At 46.5% G+C, this 22,023-nt stretch overlaps 1 protein-coding gene across 16 annotated transcripts in view; it reads left to right on the top strand.

Annotated features, from left to right (window-relative positions):
• Window positions 1-22,023, top strand: part of Bcs1 (mitochondrial chaperone BCS1) — a 628,019-nt gene that overhangs the window by 174,571 nt on the left and 431,425 nt on the right. For all 16 annotated transcript variants that reach the window (XM_075884748.1, XM_075883609.1, XM_037429366.2 and 13 more), the window contains one exon: window positions 872-1,083. In XM_075884748.1, the coding sequence (XP_075740863.1) occupies window positions 878-1,083 (206 nt within the window). In that variant the 5' untranslated portion in view covers window positions 872-877. The remainder of the gene's footprint in view (window positions 1-871; window positions 1,084-22,023) is intronic.

The following is a 22,023-nucleotide window of genomic DNA, read 5'->3' as shown; positions in this document are numbered from 1 at the left end:
ACCCTGGTTCTGGGGCGACTGCAGTGGCCCACGGTATCTCTGCACTTACTGTTTTTTTGTTATGCTCACTCATGTTCTTTTGTGAAGACATAGCCAAAGAATGGAGCCATTGTTAAGACAGAGTCAAGAACAATCTTCTTTTGGAAGAATGAACTCACCTGAATTGACCAGTAAAAGAAGGGCACAGGCAATCTCTCTTTTGCTGACCTTTATGTTATTTTTGTTTGAAGCTTCTCGTGCTAACTCACTCAACCACCCACCTTGTGGAATGAACTAAATCATTGCACATTGAAATGGCACTAAAGAGAAAAATGATTTTTTGCGTGTAAGGTCGTTACTCTTTTACAATTTTAAGATCACGATGCTTGCCACGAAAACACACTTGGTAAGCTAGGAAATGCACAAAAAGAAACTAATGGTAGTGATGCCACTTGGAAATTCTCACACGAAATACCATGATGTCGAATATTTCGATGGCGTCTACTATGTAGCTCCTAGTCAGTAAAAATTGTGTTCCTAAGGGGGCTATAGATTACGGACTTGACGCACAAAGCTTCATGAAATAACTTTGAGCCAATGTCCCAAAATTAATAAATATACACTTTGAAAAATGTGACACCATGAGTGGAAGTTTTGGCATAAAAAATGAAAATTGAACTTTGACCTCAGTTTTTTCCTCCAATAATTGACCTATAACAGTGAAAGTAATGATGGTAGAGTTCTCAAAGTGATATTTTTATCCGTATAAACGAGATAATTGTTTCTCTTTAGTGTTCCTTCTTTTAGTAGGTCCTGGGAAAAGAAGCCGGCTCGGTGATTGATTGAGCAGCCTTGTTGCTTGCGATGAAGTGCGGATGTGGTGTGCTTTCAGTGGGGCATGGTGCTGTTCAGGCGCCACTATATGATCACCTTGGAGGTGCCCTGTCGGGACAAGAGTTACCAGTGGCTGCTGCAGTGGATCACACAGCATGCCCGCCACACACAGCACCTAAGCGTCGAGACTACCTTCTCACAGCCAGAGGCTGGTGGCAGTGCGCGCACCTCCTTCGACTTCATTCCCAGCGTGGGCACACACTTCTTTGCGTGAGGCTTCCCTTTCCTTGTTTGTGTGTTTGTTGAGTGAACAGCTTCATTAGGTGTAGGTGCTATGCATTGTGTTAAGCTGCACAATGTACTTCACGAACACCTACAGGCTTGTGTGATTGTCACTGTTTTTTGTTTGAAGTGATGTTGAAGCGAATAGTGATTAGTATTGAAAAAATTCAAAGTGAATTCGGTGCAGGATTTAAGTAGTAGTAGGGTAGGGTGCAAGTCGCAAGTGATAAAACAAGCTCCATTTTAATATTTTCCAAGTTTATCCCACATACACTAGCACAAAATGCTTGTAAACCTCAAAAAAAGTCCAGGGTGGTTGCTTGCTGGGCTAGTTGGTTCATTTCAATGCATGCTACAGCATGTAAAACTACAAAGGACAATACAGTCTATACACACTACTCTGTCTGTGTCATCCTTTCTAGTTTCATGCGCTGTTACATTGGTTAAAAAAAAAAAAAAAAGAATCAGTTGGGGTCCCAGTGACGTACACACCTGATCGTGAAGTGTAGCTTTGCGGCAGTTCGTATTTTACTTCAAGTAGGTAGTTTCTTGGCACAGTGGCCTCATGTTCAAGTGAAACCACCTTTGCAGGTGTGTTACAATAGGTACAATACATCTAGCCATTGGTCAGGAATATACTACCAAGTTAAATAAATTGTAAATTTTTGTCAAAATGCATTGATATTCTGTAATACTCTTTCAAAGATTTGAAAAACCCAAATATTCTCGCAGGCCCATTTGGAATTGTGTGAAATGTTGCAAGATTACTCCACATGTTTATGTAAGGGTATTTATTGGCTCTGTGTGATGTGATAGTGTAGATGGTGAAAGCGCAACAATAGTGAAGGGCTGGTGACAAAGAGCGGCTTGATGGTGACAGTGATTGCAGTATGGTGGCTGACTTGTTCTATATGGCTTCAGATTATTGGACAAGCTGAGCTCACGCCACGTAGGGAGTCATAACTACCACAGTATGATGCAATCGCAATGCATGTGCTTACTATTTACATTCGGATCAACATCAGCCTGGCTATGTCCACTGCATGACAAGGGCCTCTCCCATGTTTTGCCAGTCAACTCGGTTCTATGCTTGCTGCTGCTGCTTCATACCCGCAAACTTCCTAAATCTCGTCTGCCCACCTAACTTTCTGTGTCTCCTTCACTTGCTTGACTTGTCTTGGAATACAGTCTATAATCCTTAAGGACCAGCGGTTATCTCGCCTTCGCACTATCTGCATAACCCATGACCATTGACCACGACCATGTGCTCAACTATCATGCCCTTAACACTCGTTTGTTCTCTGATATTGATTTGTGGGGTTTAACGTCCCAAAACCACCATATGATTATGAGAGACGCCGTAGTAGGGAACCACCCGGGGTTCTTTAACGTGCACCCAAATCTGAGTACACGGGCCTATAACATTTCCGCCTCCATCGGAAATGCAGCCGCCACAGCCGGGATTTGATCTCGCGACCTGCGGGTCAGCAACCGAGTACCTTAGCCACTAGACCACCGTGGCGGGGCTGTTCTCTGATTCACTCTGCTCTCTTCTGCAAGTCATAACTTGAGACTGCTTGCCGAATGTGCTCCACCGCCGAATGTGATCCACCCCATTCTTCTTCTTCTAGTTATTTCAATCTCATGGTTCGGCTCTAAGATTGCTACCTGTTCTTTGTAGACATATTTCTTTACAATTTCCAGCATCTCTCCGCCTATCGCAAAGCGTTGTTTTCTGCCGAGACTGTTGCATATTACTTTAGTTTTATGCATTTTTATTTCCAGACCTACTGTTCTGCTTTCCGTGTCCAGTTTAGTAATCATGAGCTGTAATTCATTCCCTGAGTTACTCATCAAGGCATTGTCATCAGTGAATCGCAGCTTACTAAGATATTCTTCCTTAACTCTTATCTCTAACTCTTCCCAATCTAGGGCCCTGCAGCACAAGCACAAAAGTGCGGAAAGGCAAGGAACGGAAGGCAAATAGTGACAACATGAGTGCTGGCTACCAACTGAATTTATTTTAGATGCGAAGCAGCTCTTTGGCTAGCCTGTGTAACGGTGTCCCTCCGTACAAACGCACCGCGCCCCAAGTGGTGGAGTGATACCAAGTAGGTCACGCCACTGCTGCGCGTTGACGTCACGCACCCCTCACAGTGCACACTGATGTCACTCTCTTCCTCGCCGCGGCACCCGCAGCTGCCACCTCATCCGTTCACCCCCAACACCTGCTGCGACCACTGCTCGCTACACCGCTGAATCGTCGGTTCACTAGCAGTAAACCTGATGCGTGCCTAACGTGCCCATTGAGACATGTCTGTATGTGTCCCCTACAAGCTTGTTTTAAGTGGTTTTAAAACGCACGGTGTGAAGTTCCCTAACAGGTATCCTTGAGCATTTCTTGGATATTAATATCATAACATTCCCAATTCACGGTTACTGGAAAACGAACCACGAAGTTTATTTATTTGCTTATTTAAATACTCTCTATGCCATTTGTGGCGTTACAGAGAGGAGTGGTGTTACAAGTCAGCAATAGCAGTCTTGAATGATGCATGATTAGGGTTGTGGGAAATGTAGGCAGGAAGGTGTGTACACACAGACGAAGTGTTAACTCTTTCGTTACCATGCGAAAATGATTATTTTTCATACGTCCTGGGAAGATCGTTTTTGCCAGTTTGAAAAGCACTTCAGCGCGCATTGCCGTGTACCAAGCTTTGCACAAAGAAATGTTCCTTTCAAAAAATATTTGTTGTACAGCGACAAAAATATTTTAAAATGAATGAAAATGTGAAAAATGTGGAATTTTGGTCGCTAGCTCATGAACAACAATAAAAAACACTATATTGTCGCGGTACAACGCGAACAAAGCTGTTGCACAGTTCTCTGTGCCAACTGATAAAAAGGCTGTCAGACGCTTTCTCGGCCTTTGTGCATATTATCGATGATTTATCGCGGACTTTGCATGCACTGCATCGCCGTTAACTCGCCTCACGAGAGAAGATGTCACCTGAAGATGTCACCTTTGAGTGGAAGAACGAAGAAGCTGCTTTTAACGATCTTTGCCAGCAACTACAAACACCTCTAGTACTTGCCCACTTTGGCGAGAGAGTCCTTACGGTGCTTCACACCGATGCTAGCAATGTAGGTCTGGGAGCTGTGCTTGTGCAGCAGCAAGATGAAGCAGAAAGGGTAATCGCCTATGCTAGCGAAACGCTAACACGCGCTGAGGCTAATTGTTCCACGACTAAGAAGGAATGTCTTGTCGTGGTATGGGCGGTTACAAAATTTCGCCTGTATTTATATGGCCGCCCCTTCAAAGTAATTAGCGACCATCATTCACTGTGTTGGTTAACAAATCTTAAAAACTCTACCAGCCGATTAGTGCGTTGGAGTCTCAGGCTGCAAGAGTTCGATATGGTAGTGGTACATAAGTCAGGCAAGTGACATATAGACGCTGACTGTCTATCCCGTTCACCCATTGAGTCGGCAACCCTACCCGAGGAGGAGGAAACAGCATTTCTCAGTGTCCTTGGCACGACCACCATTGCGCAGCAACAACGTGACAACGCTGGGTTCCCTGACTTAATTAACTACTTGGATGGCAGATCTCAGAAAGTGCCAAGAGTTTTCGCAAGAGTGTTGTCATTGTTTTGTTTTTGGGGCGGAGTACTCTACAAAAAAATTTTTTTGTCAACGGGATCTGCCTATCTGTTCCTCATCCCAGCAGCCCTTCGCACCGAAGTACTGAAAGTATGCCACAACGAGGTTACCTCTGGCCACTTGGGTTACACGAGAACGTTGGCCAGGGTACAGCAAAGGTATTACTGGCCATGACTAACCACAGCTGTGAAGCACCACATTCGTACCTGTCTCGACCACCGACTAAACCAGCTGGCCTCCTGCAACCCGTGCAGGTTCCAACGACTCCATTCGGCCAGATCGGCATGGACATTTTGGGCCCACTATCTACTTCCACTGCAGGAAACCGCTGGGTTATTGTTGCGACGGATTATCTGACCCGTTATGCCGAGACAAAGGCTATCCAGAGAGGTACAGCAGCGGAGGTGGCAAGATTTTTCATCGGGAAGGTTGTACTGAGGCATGGTGCACCAACCGTCGTGATCACAGACAGAGGAACCGCATTTACGGCAGCTCTTTTGGATCGCGTCCTGATGGTGAGTGGAACAACGCATCGTAAGACCACCGCCTACCACCCACAAACGAACGGGCTGACAGAGCGTCTAAACAAAACCATTGAAGACATGTTTTCGATGTATGTAGACGTTGAACACAAAAATTGGGATCAAATCTTGCCATACATAACGTTTGCGTACAACACGGCCAAGCAAGAAACGACCCACATGACCCCGTTCAGCCTCGTTCATGGACGAGAAGTACGAACCATGTTAGATGCGATGTTATCGCACGAAGGTGACGAGACCGACACGGACACCGACACTTGTACGAAGAAGCGAAGAAGTGCGGAAGAAGCTAGGCAACTTGCATGTTTACGAATCCGCCAGCAGCAAGAGTATGATGCAGGCCATTACAATGCTTACCGCAGAACAGTCGTCTATCAAACCTGCGACAAAGTATGGGTTTGGACACCCGTACGAAAACGAGGACTTTTCGGAAAGCTCTTAAGAAGATACTTTGGGCCATACTGAGTGCTGCAACAACTGAATAATGTCACTTACGAAGTCGATCCCGACCGTTGTGTAGTACGAGGCGTCGCCAGCACCATCCCGTAATCGTTCTCGTAGTGCGCATGAAGCCTTACGTCAGCCAGTGATTGCGTGAGACTTGAAAAAAAAAAAAAAAGCTGCATTATTGACTTCGCATCGGGTCGATGCTCTTTGAGAGGAAGGCAAATGACCCATGTCTACATGTGGATGAAAACGATGATGGGCGGATTTAGTGGACACCAGGTAGTGGGCCTCTGGGTTTACTCGAGAATGAAGAAGGCAATCTTGCGGCTCAGCTGTTGAGAACACGCTGCTTTCACTGTCTCAAGGCGGACCTGTGCTTTTTTCACATTGTACCACGACAATAGGTGCAAAAATATTCAAAACAAAGAATATTCAGAATATACATCCTATAGATAACTGGCTTAGAAAGAGTACAAAAAAATAATGAATGTTGTACAAAATTTTGTCTTTACATAGCCCAGCGAAATCAGAACCAATTTGTTGCTTCGTTGCTTGTGCCATGCAGTGAAGCATTTGCATGATTTTTCGTGAGACAGAAATGTACTTGTACACTTTTCTCAGTAAATTTATGTTGTCTTGCAATAAGAGCCTCCAAGTATTCTAATATAGATGGAATCCGGGGATGTGGATAATTCCTCTATAAATGATATGACCAATGAACTTCGCTCTTTCATCTGGCGTCCCCCCTTTCCATAAGCAACCTCACTCCGCATAGGTTGGCGTTCCAATAAATGCATCCAAGCATATTTCTTTGCATTTTTGTGAATTTCGTATTTAAAAAAAGGACAATATCGAACGCAGTTCTAAAATGTTTTGCACTGCACCGTAGTAAGGGCCAAGATGTGCTACGGTGGCCTTCCTGTCCTTAGGAGAAGCTCTGCAGCCAGCGCCAGCACACTGCGCCCCAGTGAAATGTGGACCACACAAATGACCAGAGTAGCTATAAGATAGTGCACAAATGTCAGAAGCAATGCACACTTGCAGTGGAGGAGAAAACTTAAGGATGTAAACAAAACAAGCCCATGATAATGCAGGTGTCTGGGGCTGACGCAAAACATTGTCGCTATAAAACTTGAAGCTGAGGTTCTGTCATCCTTGAACTAATCTCATCCTCACTCAGTTCAGGTGAGGTACCAAGACAGTTTCCAGCAGTGCATGTGTGACGACGATATCATGAGAGCGACTAGTGACACTAGATGTAATTTTGAGTCCGATATAACGATACAAGCAAAATTAAAGGTGCTGGAAACTGTCAGAGAAGGCCACCTCGACATTTTAAACATCCGGCGGACCTTTGTAAATATTTTTGTGGAAGACATTTTTCCTGATTTCGAGAAAGAATCAAAAGTTGGGCTAGTTGGATATACATGCTATAACTGTCAGTTCAAGGGCACGAAATAAACAGAAAGGGAGAGAGGACAAGCGCTTTCTCGCAACTAAACGATTTATTAGAAAGGAAAGAATAAACAGGCAATAAAAAAACAACTCATGCATGTGCAGGCAAAAAGTTCACCCGTGGCACCTCGAGAATACAGGGTAAAAGAAGAAAGATTATCTCAGAACATAATCTAGAAAAGCAAACTCTTTATCGTGTAGCAAAACCGAAGGCTTGCTGACGCATTGTTCTCTTTTTCTTATGTGAAAAGCTTTGTTCTCCTCTTTTTCTTATGTGAAAAAACGGCGGCTATCGGTCGTTTGTTGATTCTTTATACGGAGACGCGCGAGTTGTAGGGCTTTTTCGGCGCGTTGAAGGTACTCACTCACATCGAGGTTTTCTTCGTCGGTGACGTTGGGTAACATGGCATCGAGCGTCGTTGCCGGGCTCCTTCCGTAGACCAATTTGTATGGAGATATCTGCATCGTCTCCTCCACCGCCGTGTTGTACGCGAAGGTCACGTACGGAAGAATGGCGTCCCACGTCTTGTGTTCGACATCGACGTACATTGCTAGCATTTTGGCGATCGTCTTGTTAAGCCGCTCAGTGAGGCCGTTGGTCTGTGGGTGGTACGCTGTCGTCCGGCGGTGGTTTGTCTGGCTGTATGCCAAGATTGCTTGAGTTAATTCGGCAGTAAGTGCCATTCCTCTGTCGGTGATAAGTACCTCCGGGGCGCCGTGACGTAGGACGATATTTTCGACGAAGAACTTAGCTACCTCGGATGCACTGCCTTTGGGAAGGGCTTTTGTCTCGGCAAAGCAGGTGAGGTAGTCGCTACCTACCACGATACACTTGTTTCCGAAAGCTGACGTCGGGAACGACCCCAGTAGGTCCATACCAATCTGCTGGAAAGGTCGACAAGCTGGTTCAGTTGGCTGCAGAAGCCCCGCGGACCTTGTCGGCGGTGCCTTGCGTCGGTGGTAAGACGTGGCAAGTAGTACCTTTCTTGTATCCTCACGAGCGTGGGAGAAACACCGAGGTGCCCTGCCGTCGGATCGTCGTACAGGGCCTGCAGGAGTTCTGGTCACAAAGCTGAAGGCACCACAAGAAGGTACTTAGCTCGAAGCGGTGAAAAGTTTTTCTTTTGTAGAAGACCGTTTCGCAGGAAGAACGACGCAAGTGCAGGCTTGAATACCTTAGGGACTTCGGGCGGTCCTTCCTTCGGGGTATTCTATTAGGGCCTTAAGTTCCGGGTCTGCCCGCTGTCGTTCAGCGAAGTCGTCGGTAGTTATCGTTCCCAAGAAGTAGTTGTCATCCGGGTCATCGGGTGGTGGTTGGTCGACAGGCGCACCAGAAAGACAGTCGGCGTCGGAGTGTTTCTTGCCGGACTTGTAAATGAGACTAATGTCGTATTCTTGAAGTCTCAGGCTCCATCGTGCGAGGCGACCTGAAGGGTCCTTCAAGGTGGCTAGCCAACACAAGGTGTGGTGGTCGCTCGCAACTTTGAAGCGCCTGCCGTAGAGGTAGAGGCGAAATTTCGACGTAGCCCTGATGATGGCGAGGCACTCCTTTTCTGTTGTGGAATAATTGGCTTCTGCTTTGGATAGCGATCGGCTGGCGTAACTAATAACCCTTTCAAGTCCATCAGCCCTGTGCACAAGACAAGAACGGCGCCATGACCTACGCTGCTTGCGTCAGTATGTATTTCTGTCTTGGCGAATTCGTCGAAATGGGCAAGTAACGGAGGCGTCTGGAGGCGATGTTTAAGCTCCCGGAGAGCGTGTTCCTGTGGCGTTTCCCACTTGAACTCCACGTCGGCCTTAGTAAGGTTAGTGAGAGGATCGGCGATGCGGGTGAAGTTTTTCACGAACCGCCTATAATAGGCGCACAGGCCCAGAAATCGGCGCACGGCCTTCTTGTCAGTGGGCGGCGGGAAGTCGGCGATGGAAGCTGTTTTCCGTGGATCGGGACGAACTCCAGACTTGCTGATAACGTGTCCCAGAAACAAGAGCTCCTCGTACGCAAATCTGCACTTTTCTGGGTTCAGTGTGAGTCCGGACGTCTTGATGGATTGAAGTACAGCTTCAAGGCGCTGAAGATGCTCGTCGAAACTCGAGGAAAACATGACAACGTCGTCCAAGTACACAAGGCACGTCTGCCACTTCAATCCTGCCTGTGCTGTATCTATAACGCGTTGAAATGTTGCAGGCGCTGAGCAAAGACTGAAGGGCATCACCTTAAAGTCGAAGAGGCCGTCTGGTGTTATAAACGCCGTCTTCTCTCGGTCTCTTTTATCGACTTCGATTTGCCAATAGCCAGTCTTGAGGTCCATTGACGAAAAGTACTTGGCGTTATGGAGTCGATCAAGTGCGTCGTCTATTCGTGGGAGAGGATACACGTCCTTCCTTGTGATTTTGTTCAGGCGGCGATGATCGACGCAGAAATGTAGGGTCCCATCCTTTTTCTTCACTAACACCACTGAGGATGCCCATCGACTCTTGGACGGCTGGAGAATGTCATCCCGCAGCATTTCATCAACTTGTCTCTTCATGGCCTCACGTTCTCGCGTCGAAACCCTGTACGGACTCTGACGGAGTGGTCTGGCATTTTCTTCGGTTATGATGCGATGTTTCGTGATTGGGGTCTGCCGAATTTTTTATGACGACGAAACGCAATCTTCGTATTGCAGGAGCAGGGCCTTGAGCTGTTCTGCTTATGGTTCAGAAGTCTGGGATTGACGTCGAAAGCTATGGGAAGGGCTTGGTTCCTCTGAGCAGGTTCCGCAGAATCGGCAAGCGCGAAAGCACTGGTGGCTTCGACAACTTCTTCGATGCACGCGACCATTGTTCCTTTGTTCACATGTTTGTACTCATTGCTGAAATTCGTGAGCATAACCGTTGCTTTGCCTCCCCGCAGCTCTGCAATTCCTCTTGCGACGCAACTATTTCGGTTGACCAACAGATGCTGACTGCCTTCAACGACGCCTTCCAAGTCAGGTGATTTAGGAGCGCCAACTGAAATAATGACGCTTGAGCGAGGCGGAATGGTGACTTGTTCTTCCAGCACATTCAAGGCATGGCTTCCTGACGGTGTGCGCGTGGCGGTAGTGCTTATTCTGTGGATAACATTATCGACTTTGTTTTTAGGTTGATGACAGCACCATGGAGGCATACGAAGTCCATACCAAGGATGACATCTCTCGAGCAACACTGTAGGACTACGAAGTCTGTAGGATAAATACGATTGTTAATGGTGACTCTTGCTGTGCAGATTCCTGCAGGCGTTACGAGATGACCTCCTGCTGTGCGGATTTCAGGGCCTTCCCAAGCTGTCCTAACTTTCTTTAACTTAGCGGCGAACGACCCATTGATGACGGTGTAGTCGGCTCCAGTATCGAGGAGAGCGGTCACACTGTGGCCGTCGATAAGAACGTCGAGGTCGCTAGTTCGCCGTCTCGCATTACAGTTAGGGCGTGGCGTCGGGTCGCGGCTGCGTCGGCTTGTTCCGCTGCTTCTATGTTGTATCGATAGGTCACCTTCGGTAAGTGAGGTTTCATCGTCAAGGCTTTGCCTGGTTGGCGTTGTGTTCGGAAAGCTCCGTCGCGGCATCATTGTCGTCGGAGGATCTTCGGTAGTTCGTCGCAGAGCAACCGCACCTCCATCGGTTGCTGCCCTTAGTTTTCTGGATACGGGCTAAGAGACCGGCCCCACGTTGGGCCTGAGTACTGTCAATGGTGCGGTGACGTGCGGCGGATGGGCGACGGCGAACGCGAAGGGCTTCGTGGTGTCCACTAAGTTCCTCTCAGGTAGTCGGCGATGTCACGTGGTCGTTCTCCTGGCTGTGGACGCGGTGCATTGATGGCGAAGCCACGCAGTCCCATCCGTCGCTACTGGCAACGGCGGTATGTGTGTCCGGCCTCGCCGCAGTGGTAGCAGAGCGAGCAGTTGTCAGGTGCACACCAAACCTCCGTTTTCCTCGGCGCACTGCGCTGGCCCGCTGCCGAATGGTAGGACATCGGTGGGGGTGGTGGCGTTTGGCGACGGAAGTGCGACGGGGCGGCGTTTTGGCGTGGACGGGGAGGAGCGTTGTGGCGCACTGCAGCGGCGTAGCTCATAGTTTCTGGCTCGGGCAGTGGTGTTTGGGGAATTCGAAGCGATTGCCAAACTTCTTCTAGCACAATGTCAGCGATCGAATCCACTTGAGGCGTCGCCGAAGGCAACAGCTTGCGCAGCTCTTCCCGCACGATCGCGCCGATCGTTTCACGCAGGTGGTCGGAGTCACTGGCTTGAGCAGCAGCGCATTCTGGAGTAAGGCGATGATTATACTGTCTGGTGCGCATGTCCAGGGTTTTTTCGATAGTGGTCGCCTCGGATACAAATTCTTGGACGGTGTTCGGTGGATTCCTCATTAGTCCCACGAAGAGGTCCTGTTTGACCCCTCGCATGAGGAAATGAACTTTCTTCTCCTCAGGCATGTCTGGGTCAGCCTGACGGAATAGGTTGGTCATCTCCTCTGTGAAAATTGCAACCTTATCATTTGGTAGCTGAACCTAGGTTTCTAGTAGAGCAGCGGCCCTCTCTTTGCGAGCGACGCTCGCAAACGTTTGCAGGAATGCGCCGCAGAAGACATCCCATGTTCGGAGCGTGGTCTCCCGATTCTCTAGCCAGGTCCTTGCGGTGTCTTCCAGGTAGAAGTACACACGACGGAGCTTTTCTTTATTGTCCCAGTGGTTGAGGGCGGCCACACGGTCGTATGTTTCTAGCCAGGTTTCCGGGTCTTCAAACGATGACCCATGGAACGTTGGTGGTTCCCTGGGTTGATGAATGACGATCGCGGGCTGGGACGCTACGGTTGTCATTGTCGCTGCTGCCGAGGTCATGGCCTTGGTCTTCCGCGCCTTGTCTTGTAGAAGCTCGTACTCCGGTGGGAGACATTGCTGTCGGCGGCTTGTTCGCTGTTCTTGGTTGGCGTCGGTGTCTTCTCCGCGACGTGGGCTGGGTTCACGGCTTGACGGAGGCGTCCGATACATGAACGAAGCAGCACCTCCACCAGATGTCACGGGGTCGTGACGTGGCCGAAGACAGGATACTTTGTGTTGGGATTTAACAGTTTATTTGGGCGAACCTGTGCCCGGCAAACGGTTCGCAAAGTGGACGTTCGCAGAGTGGACGTGATCTTATGGAAATGATCTACTAAAGTCTGGAATCTTCTCGAAAACTGCACGCGCGTTTTGCGCTGAGAATTGTGTAGTGTTTTCGGGCGATAGCAAAACTTGAGAACTGGAACATATTTAAAAGATACAAGAAAACGAGAGGTAAAGTTTATTATAAAAAGCTACAGTAACTAACACGTGAATATAAAGACACATCTGAAAAAACAAAGCAGCTCTTCTTCAAACGATTAAATGAAAATATGAGACTAAATCGTAAACCTTTCTGGCAGTATTTAAAGGGATGTGGGTATGATCCCGTTGGAATAAACAAACTTATTTTCAATGAACGCACTCTTTTCAATGATGCAGGAAAATCCACGTGCTTAAATAATTACTTTCAATCAGTTTCTGTTCCTAAGTCTGCATTGAGCTCACCCTTGAAAGATAGTTGTGTTCCTCTTATGCAACCACTCGAAATTAGTGTTAGGGGCATTGAGGCTTTGCTCGGAAATTTTGACAAAAATAAAGTTACCGGTCCTGATGGTGTCTTTCCAAGAGTTCTAAAACAATGCGTTCACCCCATTGCGCTTTTTTTTTTCTCATCTTCGAAAAATCCTTTTGTACTGGTCAGCTGCCGCAAGACTAAAACGTAGCAAATGTAGTCTCGATTCACAAAGGAGGTTCCCAAGAAAGACGTAGTAAATTATAGACCTATCTCGCTTACATCAATATCGTGTAAGACTATTGAACACATAGTATACAAAGCTATAATGAAGCATTTATTGGATTACGAGTTGATATCGAAGGCTCAACACTGTTTTCGTAAAGGCTTTTCATGTACGACCCAGCTTCTAGAGTTCTATAACGACCTAGTATCTGCAATTGATTCAAGTAGGCAAACAGACTGCATCTTTTTAGACTTCAGCAAAGCCTTCGACACTGTTTCCCATTCTCTGCTCCTTGAAAAATTACGAATACTGAACACAGATGAATGTATTCTTAATTGTATCGAGAATTACTAGGCACATCGCTGCCAATGTGTTTTCTTGAATGGCATTAAATAAGATTTTTTCGAGGTCACGTCAGGCGTGCCACAGGGATTTGTTTTGGGGCCTTTGCTATTCATAATTTTTCTTAATGACATTAGTGTAGGCATAAGCTCAAGTATATGGCTCTTTGCTGATAATTGCAAACTTTACAGGAAAATCCAGAATGACCATGAATTACAGGCTGATCTTCAACGTATTCATCAATGGTGTCTTAAATGGCAAATGAATTTAAATTCGAATAAGTGCCTCCATGTGTCCTTTACAAAGAAGAAAAAAATAATTGATGCAAATTATCATTTAGGTGAAAATAATTTAAAGAAAAGATCCAAGTACAAATATTTGGGAGTGTCACTGTCACATGATTGTTCCTGGAATGCGCATGTGCACTATGTGGTTTCCAAAGCCGCAGTAGCATTGAACTATATCCAAAGGAATTTGAGATGTGCAGATTCTAGCCTTAGAAGCATGGCTTACTTCACCTGTATTCGACCAATTTTAGAATATGCCTTTACTCTTTAGGACATATCACAAGTAGGTTTGATAAATAAATTATAAAGAATTCAAAACAGAGCAGCCAGGTTTGTCTTGGGTCGGTATGGAGAAAATCACAGTTGTACCGAAATGAAAAAAGAGTTAAACTGGGAGTTGCTGTCGTCCCATCGTAAAAAATTGCGTCTGAAGCTATTATACCAGATATTTTATAAAAAAAAACGGGAATTGACGGTGACATTTACTTTAAAAAGCCAGATTATATTTCTCAACCAACAGACCATGAACACAAGATAAGGCCATGCCGGGCCAGGATGAACCTGTATGCAAAATCGTTTTTTTGTAAAAACTATCAACCAGTGGAATTGTTTGACATCTGTGCAAGTGTGCATTGTCAATGAAAATGTATTTTTTCAACTCTGTAACCCCCCTGCTGTAACGCCTTGAGGCAAATCGGGGATATATAAGAGTAAATAATAAAGGATGAGGTAGAAACTGATGGCCACAGGAAAAAACAAAAATTTTAGAATGATCAATGAGTGGCTGGTAGCCACTTCTGCCAGCCCTTTATAAGCCTTGACAGCAAAGGGCTCATGAGATTTTAATATGTTTCCAAGAATCATGCTATAGGTAATTAGGGGACTTAGCAGCAATGGCTATATTCGCCAAACATGTGGCCTCAAAGACATGTGACAAAAGATGCTAAATCACAGAGGCCATATATGACAAGCTTGTGTTTCTTTAAATATCAGTAGATGATGCTACTAGTGAAACAGTCAGACAAAAATCAGCTGAGAGTGTCCATATAATTGCTATCACAATAAAAAGAAGCAGAACAAGAGGAATAAAAGAAGAAAACATTTGTAAAACTTGCCCATAAATGCTCATCAGCACCGCTGCCTTGTTAGCATTGTTCTACTGCAAGCTACACTGTTTTGTATCCTGGGGAGCAGTTTGCTTAATAAACAGTTCTGTCTTTAATAGCCTAACTGCCATCATCAGCATCACAACGCAGTGACAGTACTGCCACAGAAAATCGCCAATGCTCCGCTGAACGCGAACTTTGTGAACGAAAAAAAGCACTGACGGCACTACTGTATACGAGGGATGAAGCCAGCCACAATGCACGAGCCGGCCCTGCATGCGCACGAGATTCCACCGAGCGGCTGACGGGCGTGAAGAAAAAATTGACGGTGTTCAAGGCAAAGCTCTCCTTACATACATTTAATTTAAAAAAAAAAAAGGCAGAGGCTCGCATGGACTACCAACCTTTGGTTCTTCTTAATTGCTGTGCGTCATTAGCTTCGGGCACAAGTTCGCCCTTTATATATAGTGTGAATAGAATATCCTTATTGTCAGGCTGCTACATTTGTTATGTTTTCTCGGGGAGGTGCTGGTTAGATGATTCCAAGCCCCACAAGAGAGCGAAGTCCAAGCCTCGATCATCCAGAAGCCGTGAAGCTTACCCTGGTGCACCAATGAGTCAGTCACTGTATTTGAGGGGATTCACCAGAATTCGGACCATTTCCCTCTGTGTCAAGGGCGTCGGCAATAGAGACAAGGGATGCCACCACCATGACTGTTCGAGTTGCGTCGTCACAGCTCGTTGTAAGCTGACCAATCATATCAAAGGTGTTCCTTGGTGACCCATTCGAGGACTGGTTGGATCATTTCGTAAGGGTGGCGAACATAAACCATGAGAACGAAGCAGGAAAGTTGTGCAACGTCTATGTTTATTTGGAAGACTCTGTGTGAGCGTGGTACGAAAACCACGATGCATCTCTGACTTCCTGGGAAGAGCGTGTAGCTACTGTGTACTTTCGGCAACAGTGATCGCCGGGAAAAGGCAGAAGCAGCTTTACATGCATGGAATCGGCGTACAAACGAGATTGTCAGGATGTACATAGAAGATATGTCTCGCCTGTTCTAGTGAGCTGATCCCAGCATGACTGAAAACAAGAATGTGCGTCACCTCAAGCATGGGGTAAAAAGAGCTGTTCGCAGGACTTGTTTGGTATGTGCCGCACACTGTTGCCAAGTTTCAGTCGGTGAGTAAACGAGAGGCACCAGACGCATGCCGAATACACGAGGAAAGAAGAATCACTTTAGTGAGAGCTCCAGCCACGTAGATGCAAGAGATATGCTAGCGAAAGGCTCGTGGCACGCGACTTAAGCCGAGAAGAAAAAATTCGGCAGATACCACGTACCTGGTAATCAACGTTATGCGAAGCATCCAGAGGAAAAGTGAGACCAGGTAGCAGTTTTTTGATTGAGCGACATGTCATGAAATAATGCTAAATATATGTGCAAATGTTGCACGCAAATGCATATGTTGAAGATTTGCAGATTTTCATATGACCAATTGTTTGCACCTGCGCAACGATGTCAACAGGAACATGCATATTGTCACGGGGTCGTGACCTGGCCGAAGACAGGAGACTTCTTGTTGGAATTTAATTGTTTATTTGGGCGAACCTGTGCCCGGTAAACAGAAAGTCCAATTACAGCAGCAGTCTCGCACAGATAGCAGTCTCAGACTGATAGCGGCGAACGGAGCGTCGGCCTTCGATCAACAACTGACAAGCGGCGAAGCGCGTCGGCATTTATACTCCCGCCGTCGAATGTTCTAGCGCTATCGCTGGCGGCGGCGTACGTTCCAGAACAATCTGTACCATTCGCACAGTGGGCGTGATCTTATCGAAATGATCTACTACAGTCCGGAACCCTCTAGAAAACTGCAGGCGCGGTTTGCGCTGAGAATCGTGTGGTGTTTTGGGACGATAACAAAAACTTGGGAAATGGAACGTGGCAATATTAGCAACAACACAAGCTGATATGAAGCGCTGATGCTTGTGAAAATGCTGGCCCTGGACACTGCTACATAAATCAACTTCAGCACATTGTACGTAACCGCAATTGACGTTAACCTGATGTGACAGCTGTATCAAAGGAGTATGTATGTAATGTTTATAAAATTGGGTAGGCAGCACTGCGACCAATATGACGTGTTACGAATCTTAGCGCTATTTGAAAAGTAGTTCCGAGACGTGGTGTTGCTCTGTGGTAGAATGCTTGACTGCCACACTGAATGCTTGGGTTCGATTCCTGCTGGGACGCTGAAATTTGTTATTTGCATTCGTCGGTGGGTCAACGCTGCCGATGTCAGATGTTTCTTAACATTGACATTTATTCGATGCATTCATTGGGTCGACGCTACCGATGTCGGGCATTGCTCAACATTCACGCGTTAAAATCGCCGATGTGTGCTCTCGCCATTCCTGGGTAGGTACTAAGTGTCAATCACCTGTGGCACATACCCGCATACCAGCGGCACATACCCGCCCGTGGATATGTGCCACTGTCTGGCTGGAAGTGTTTGACGACGTAGGCGATGGGATTGTGACATTCTTCATGTCTTGACCAGCGGGTCATATTCGTCAAACCATCTTACCCTCCCATGCTAATTTTAGTTCACGCCAAGCTGAGGAGGTGACCACGAGAGCACCCGAACGTAAACGGCTAGATAGATACGCTCAAAGTCGCCGAAGTTCGCTAAGAAATGCTTTGCATTTAAAAATTCCAGAGGATGACCGGCACTGTGTGTAGGGACGCCGAGCTGCGAAGACGTGGGAAGTGAGCGTCACAACCACGATGGGAGCAGCATGCCTGCCCGGCTCTGAAGGATGTTGGCACGAAGAGCACGGGAAGTGGCCATCGACCTCGGAGATGGTCCCGAGTGAGGCTGCCCAGACTTGCCGCATCCTGCGCAGCAGTTCCTGGTGGACTTGCAGCTTCCCCACATGACTGGTGTGGGAACAGCCCACACCAGTCACGTCTTCATTCTTGGCCTAGCGAAGCCAAGAATGAAGACAAGGATTGAGACACCGGCAGTGCAGATGAGTGGATCGTCAAGCGTACACGTGCCGACTACGATGATGGCGAAGCGGTACCAGTTCGTCGCAGCTCGGAGGGTGGCATATGAACAGCAAGAAGGTTCTAGGACGCATGAGAGCAGCCACCGAGCGCCATCTTGGCTAAGGACACATTAGGCTTAAGACTGAATTTGTCTTGGATGTGTATTCGTTGTGATTTCACTGTATAGCTCGTTATTGTGTACATGTTTCTTTTTTGAGGGTAAATATTGAGTGTCAGATTTTTGCCATTTGTGTGTAGTATTAAAATGGGTTTGTCGTGTTACCGCCCACTCGCTTCTCTCAATCCAACCCTTCGTAAGAGCTCCTGAGATGAAGTTCGTGACAGTATCAATCAATCAACCAATCAGTTTTATTGTGTATCATACATATAAGTAGAAAGCAACAACCATAGAAACGACGCAGCAGCAGAGAGCCCAGCACTACGATCTCGACGTAGCCTGTACATCAGCAGGAGTCTACTCGGTAAATGTTGCGAATAATGACACTACGGGAGCTCGTCCGGTCGGTTGTCAGGGAGGAACTACGCAAGCTGCAGTCACCCGTCTTGCTGGAGCTGTTTCACTCTGAACACATATAGCTGAACACGTATAGTGTGTTCGATGGAAGCTATACTAGGATCGGATTTTCTGCAAGCAAATGGTGCCATTATTAATTTACTGAGGTCATGTGTGTCATTTTCAACAGAACAAGTTATAAAGGTAGCTCAAGTAGATGAGTGATACACCACTGCACTGCGCGTAATTGATGATGATGAGATTGTACCATTACAGAGCAGTGTAATGGCTCTCGTGAGAAATGATACATTTAGTGACTACGAAGGTGTGGAAGACAGCAACATGGATGTTCTTCTGAAAAAAGTGTTTGTGTGGTACGAGAGATTATCCAGCTACGAAACGAATGCGCAGACATTCAGGGTTAGCCTTCCTTCATGAGTTTTGTGAAGCGACAGAAATGTGCAGTCTTGAAACGACATCAACGGATATGAAGCCAAAATCTGATGTTTGCAATGTGATATCTGTAAATCCTAACCTTTCATAGATGCAACATCAACAGCTATACGACCTTGTAAGAAACATTTGCAGCTGTTTCTCCAATAGTTCAAAAGTATGGTGCACAACACAGGATCGTAACAGGCGAAGGCGACCAGGTCGGTAAGCCAGCACCCGTATCATGTTTTACCAAAGGAAAGGGAAGTTATGAAGAATAGGGAATGGGTGATGCTTGAAGATGATGTTATTGAATCTTCAAGCAGTCTGTGGGCATCTCCCGTGGTACTTGTCAAGAAGCAGGATAACAAGCTATGGTTTTGTGTCGACTACCGGCAATTGAAAGTGGTTACTAAACGGGATGTATATCCCCCTTCCGCGCATCGATGACACGTTAGACCGAGTTCGGTGTGGCAAGTTTTTTTCATCACTAGATCTGAAAAGTGGATACTGGGAAATTGTTGTTGATGAACGTGATAGCGAGAAGACTGCTTTTGTTACTTGGGGCAGACTCTATGAATTCGAGGCTCTTCCATTTGGTCTTTGTTGTGCGCCGGCAACGTTCCAATGCATCATGGAAACTGTACTTTCCGTGTTGAAGTGGCAGTGTTGCATAGTGTACCTAGATGACGTGGTCCTTTTCATCGCTACATTCGAGGAGCACATCAAGCGCCTGCGGAGAGTGTTAGAGGCAATACGTTCGGCAGATTTGACCATTAAGCCAGCGAAGTGTCAATTTGGTTTCGAAGAACTTCGATTCCTTGGGTACGTCGTCAGCGCCCACAATGTTCGCCCAGATCTCGATAAGACAGCCGCCATCGCAAAGTTGCCGATGTCTACAGACAAAAAGTCAGTACAGACGTTTCTAAGTTTATGTGCTTACTATAGACAACTTGTTAAAAATTGTTTGAAGATCGCAGAGTTCTTAAGGAAATTTTCAAGAGAAGATGTGCCTTCCCAGTGGAAAACTGAGCAACAAAGCGCCTTCAACGAATTGAGAAAACGGTTGCAAAAGCCCCTGATCCTTTCTCATTTCAACGAAACATCTGACACGGAACTACACATAGATGCCAGTAACATTGGCCTTGGATTGATACAGTGGCAGAATGGCAAAGAAAAGTGATAGCATATGCCAGCCAAGCTCTAACAAAAGTGGAGACCAATTATTCGACCTCAGAGAAAGAATGCCTTGCTGTCATCTGGGCCATTAATAAATTTCTGTCGTACCCATATAGTAGATTATTCAAGGCAGTCAGCTATCACCATGCCCTTTGCAGGCTCACCAACCTCAAGGATCCATCCGAACGACTAGGAAAGTGGAGCCTCAGACTTCAAGAATATGATATAACCGTGGTATACCGATCTATCCGGACGACTAGGAAGGTGGAGGCTTAGACTGGAAGAATATAATATAACCGTGGTATATCGATCTGGGAGGAAGCATACCGATGTTGACTGTTTGTCACAGGCGCCTGCTTACACAGCACTATCAGAAGAAGAGGACTTTCCATTCGTAGGTATTGTCGAGGCTACTCAGATAGCCGAATGTCAACACGCGGACGAAGAATTGCTCCCGCTTATCAAACACCTGGAAGGAGCTGACGTACAAGTACTTCGTATATTTTCTCGAAGCTTCGCATTGTTCTGCCTCTAAAGAAATGTTCTCTACAAGATACACTTTAAGCCCAACTGTGAAAAGTTCTGCTTGTCGTTCTATGACTATGTGGAAAAAAATACTGCAAGCGTGCCACGATGAGCCAACATCGGGACATTTGGGTGTTATTCGAACGCTTGCCCAAATCAGTCCACATTATTATTATTGGCCCAAGCTATTGGCTTCAGTACAGCACTATGTTAAAACATGTCGCGAGGGCCTAAGATGGAGAACACCTGGTGCTAAACCAGTGGGCCTTTTACAACAAATAGATCCACCAAAAGCGCCTTTCCAACAAGGTATGATGGACCTTCTTGGACCCTTTCCAACATTTTTATTCGGCAAGAAATGGATCGTTGTAGTTACTGATTACTTAATGAGATACGTTGAAACAGACTTCTTGCTATAGGGAATGGCGACTGCGGCGGCCAAATCCTGTGTACACAGCATAGTTCTACGGCATGGTGCTACAACTGTTGTAATCACCGATCGCGGACCGGCTTTCACCATGGAACTCATGAAATGGCTGCTGAACATGACTCACACTGTTCGCAGGAAGACTACCGCATGTCATCCTTAAAGCAACGGCCTGACTGAACGCCTTTACAAAACTCCGGCTGGCATGATATTTATGTACGTGGATGTCGAAAGCAAAAAGTGGGACGAAATTTTATCATACGTCACCTTCGCCTATAACACCGCCGTACAAGAGACTACCAAGACTACCCCGTTTCAATTAGTTTATGGTTTTGCAGTTACCACTACACTGGATGCTATGTTACCTATAGAGCAAGATGACGACTATATAGGGAAAATAGAAGAGGCCCGCCAATTAGCAAGGTACCGAATATGTCACCAGCAGCGGATAGACGCTGACCGCTACAACCGAGGAAGATGTGAAACACTCTATGAAGTTGGTGACAGAGTGTGGATATGGACCCCAGTATGACGGCGAGGCCTGTCTGAAAAACACATGTGCCACTATTTTGGTCCTTATGAAGTAATAAAGTGACTCAGTGACCTTGTTTATAAAGTCAAGCCTACAGGACAAGGGCATTCCAGACGACGCAATCCCACCGAGCATGTACACATTGTTTGCATGAAACCATACTACGACCAATACGAAGACTAGCCACCCCACTGGCCTGCTGTACAACCTCCTTATTCCTTCAAACCTGTCCGCGACATGAATGCTGGATACAGCCTCATTGTCCTCATCGTGGCGATGCCTCATAAGAGGGGTGATAATGCCACAGAAAATTACCAATGCTCCGTACAAGGTGGACGTCGGGAATTAAAAGAAAGACTTACGGCACAACTATATACGGGGGATGAAGCCGGCCGCAATGCACGAGCCAGCCCTACATGCACACGAGATTCCATTGAGCGGCCAATGCGCATAACAAAAAAAAAAAAAAAGGTGTTCAAGGTAGGAGCTCATGTGGACTACCGACCTTCGGTTCTTTTTAATTGCTGTGCATCATTCCCTTTGAGCTCAAGTTCGCCCTTAAGGGGGCAGACTGGTCTTTGAGACCAAGAAGCGTCAGAAAAATTCATTTTTAAAATATACATATTT

This window comes from Rhipicephalus microplus, chromosome 1 (genome assembly GCF_043290135.1).
Source record: "Rhipicephalus microplus isolate Deutch F79 chromosome 1, USDA_Rmic, whole genome shotgun sequence".
Classification (NCBI taxonomy): Eukaryota; Metazoa; Arthropoda; class Arachnida; order Ixodida; family Ixodidae; genus Rhipicephalus; species Rhipicephalus microplus.
The sequence above is the reverse complement of the archived record's forward strand: the minus strand, read 5'-3'. Positions and strand labels throughout refer to the sequence as shown.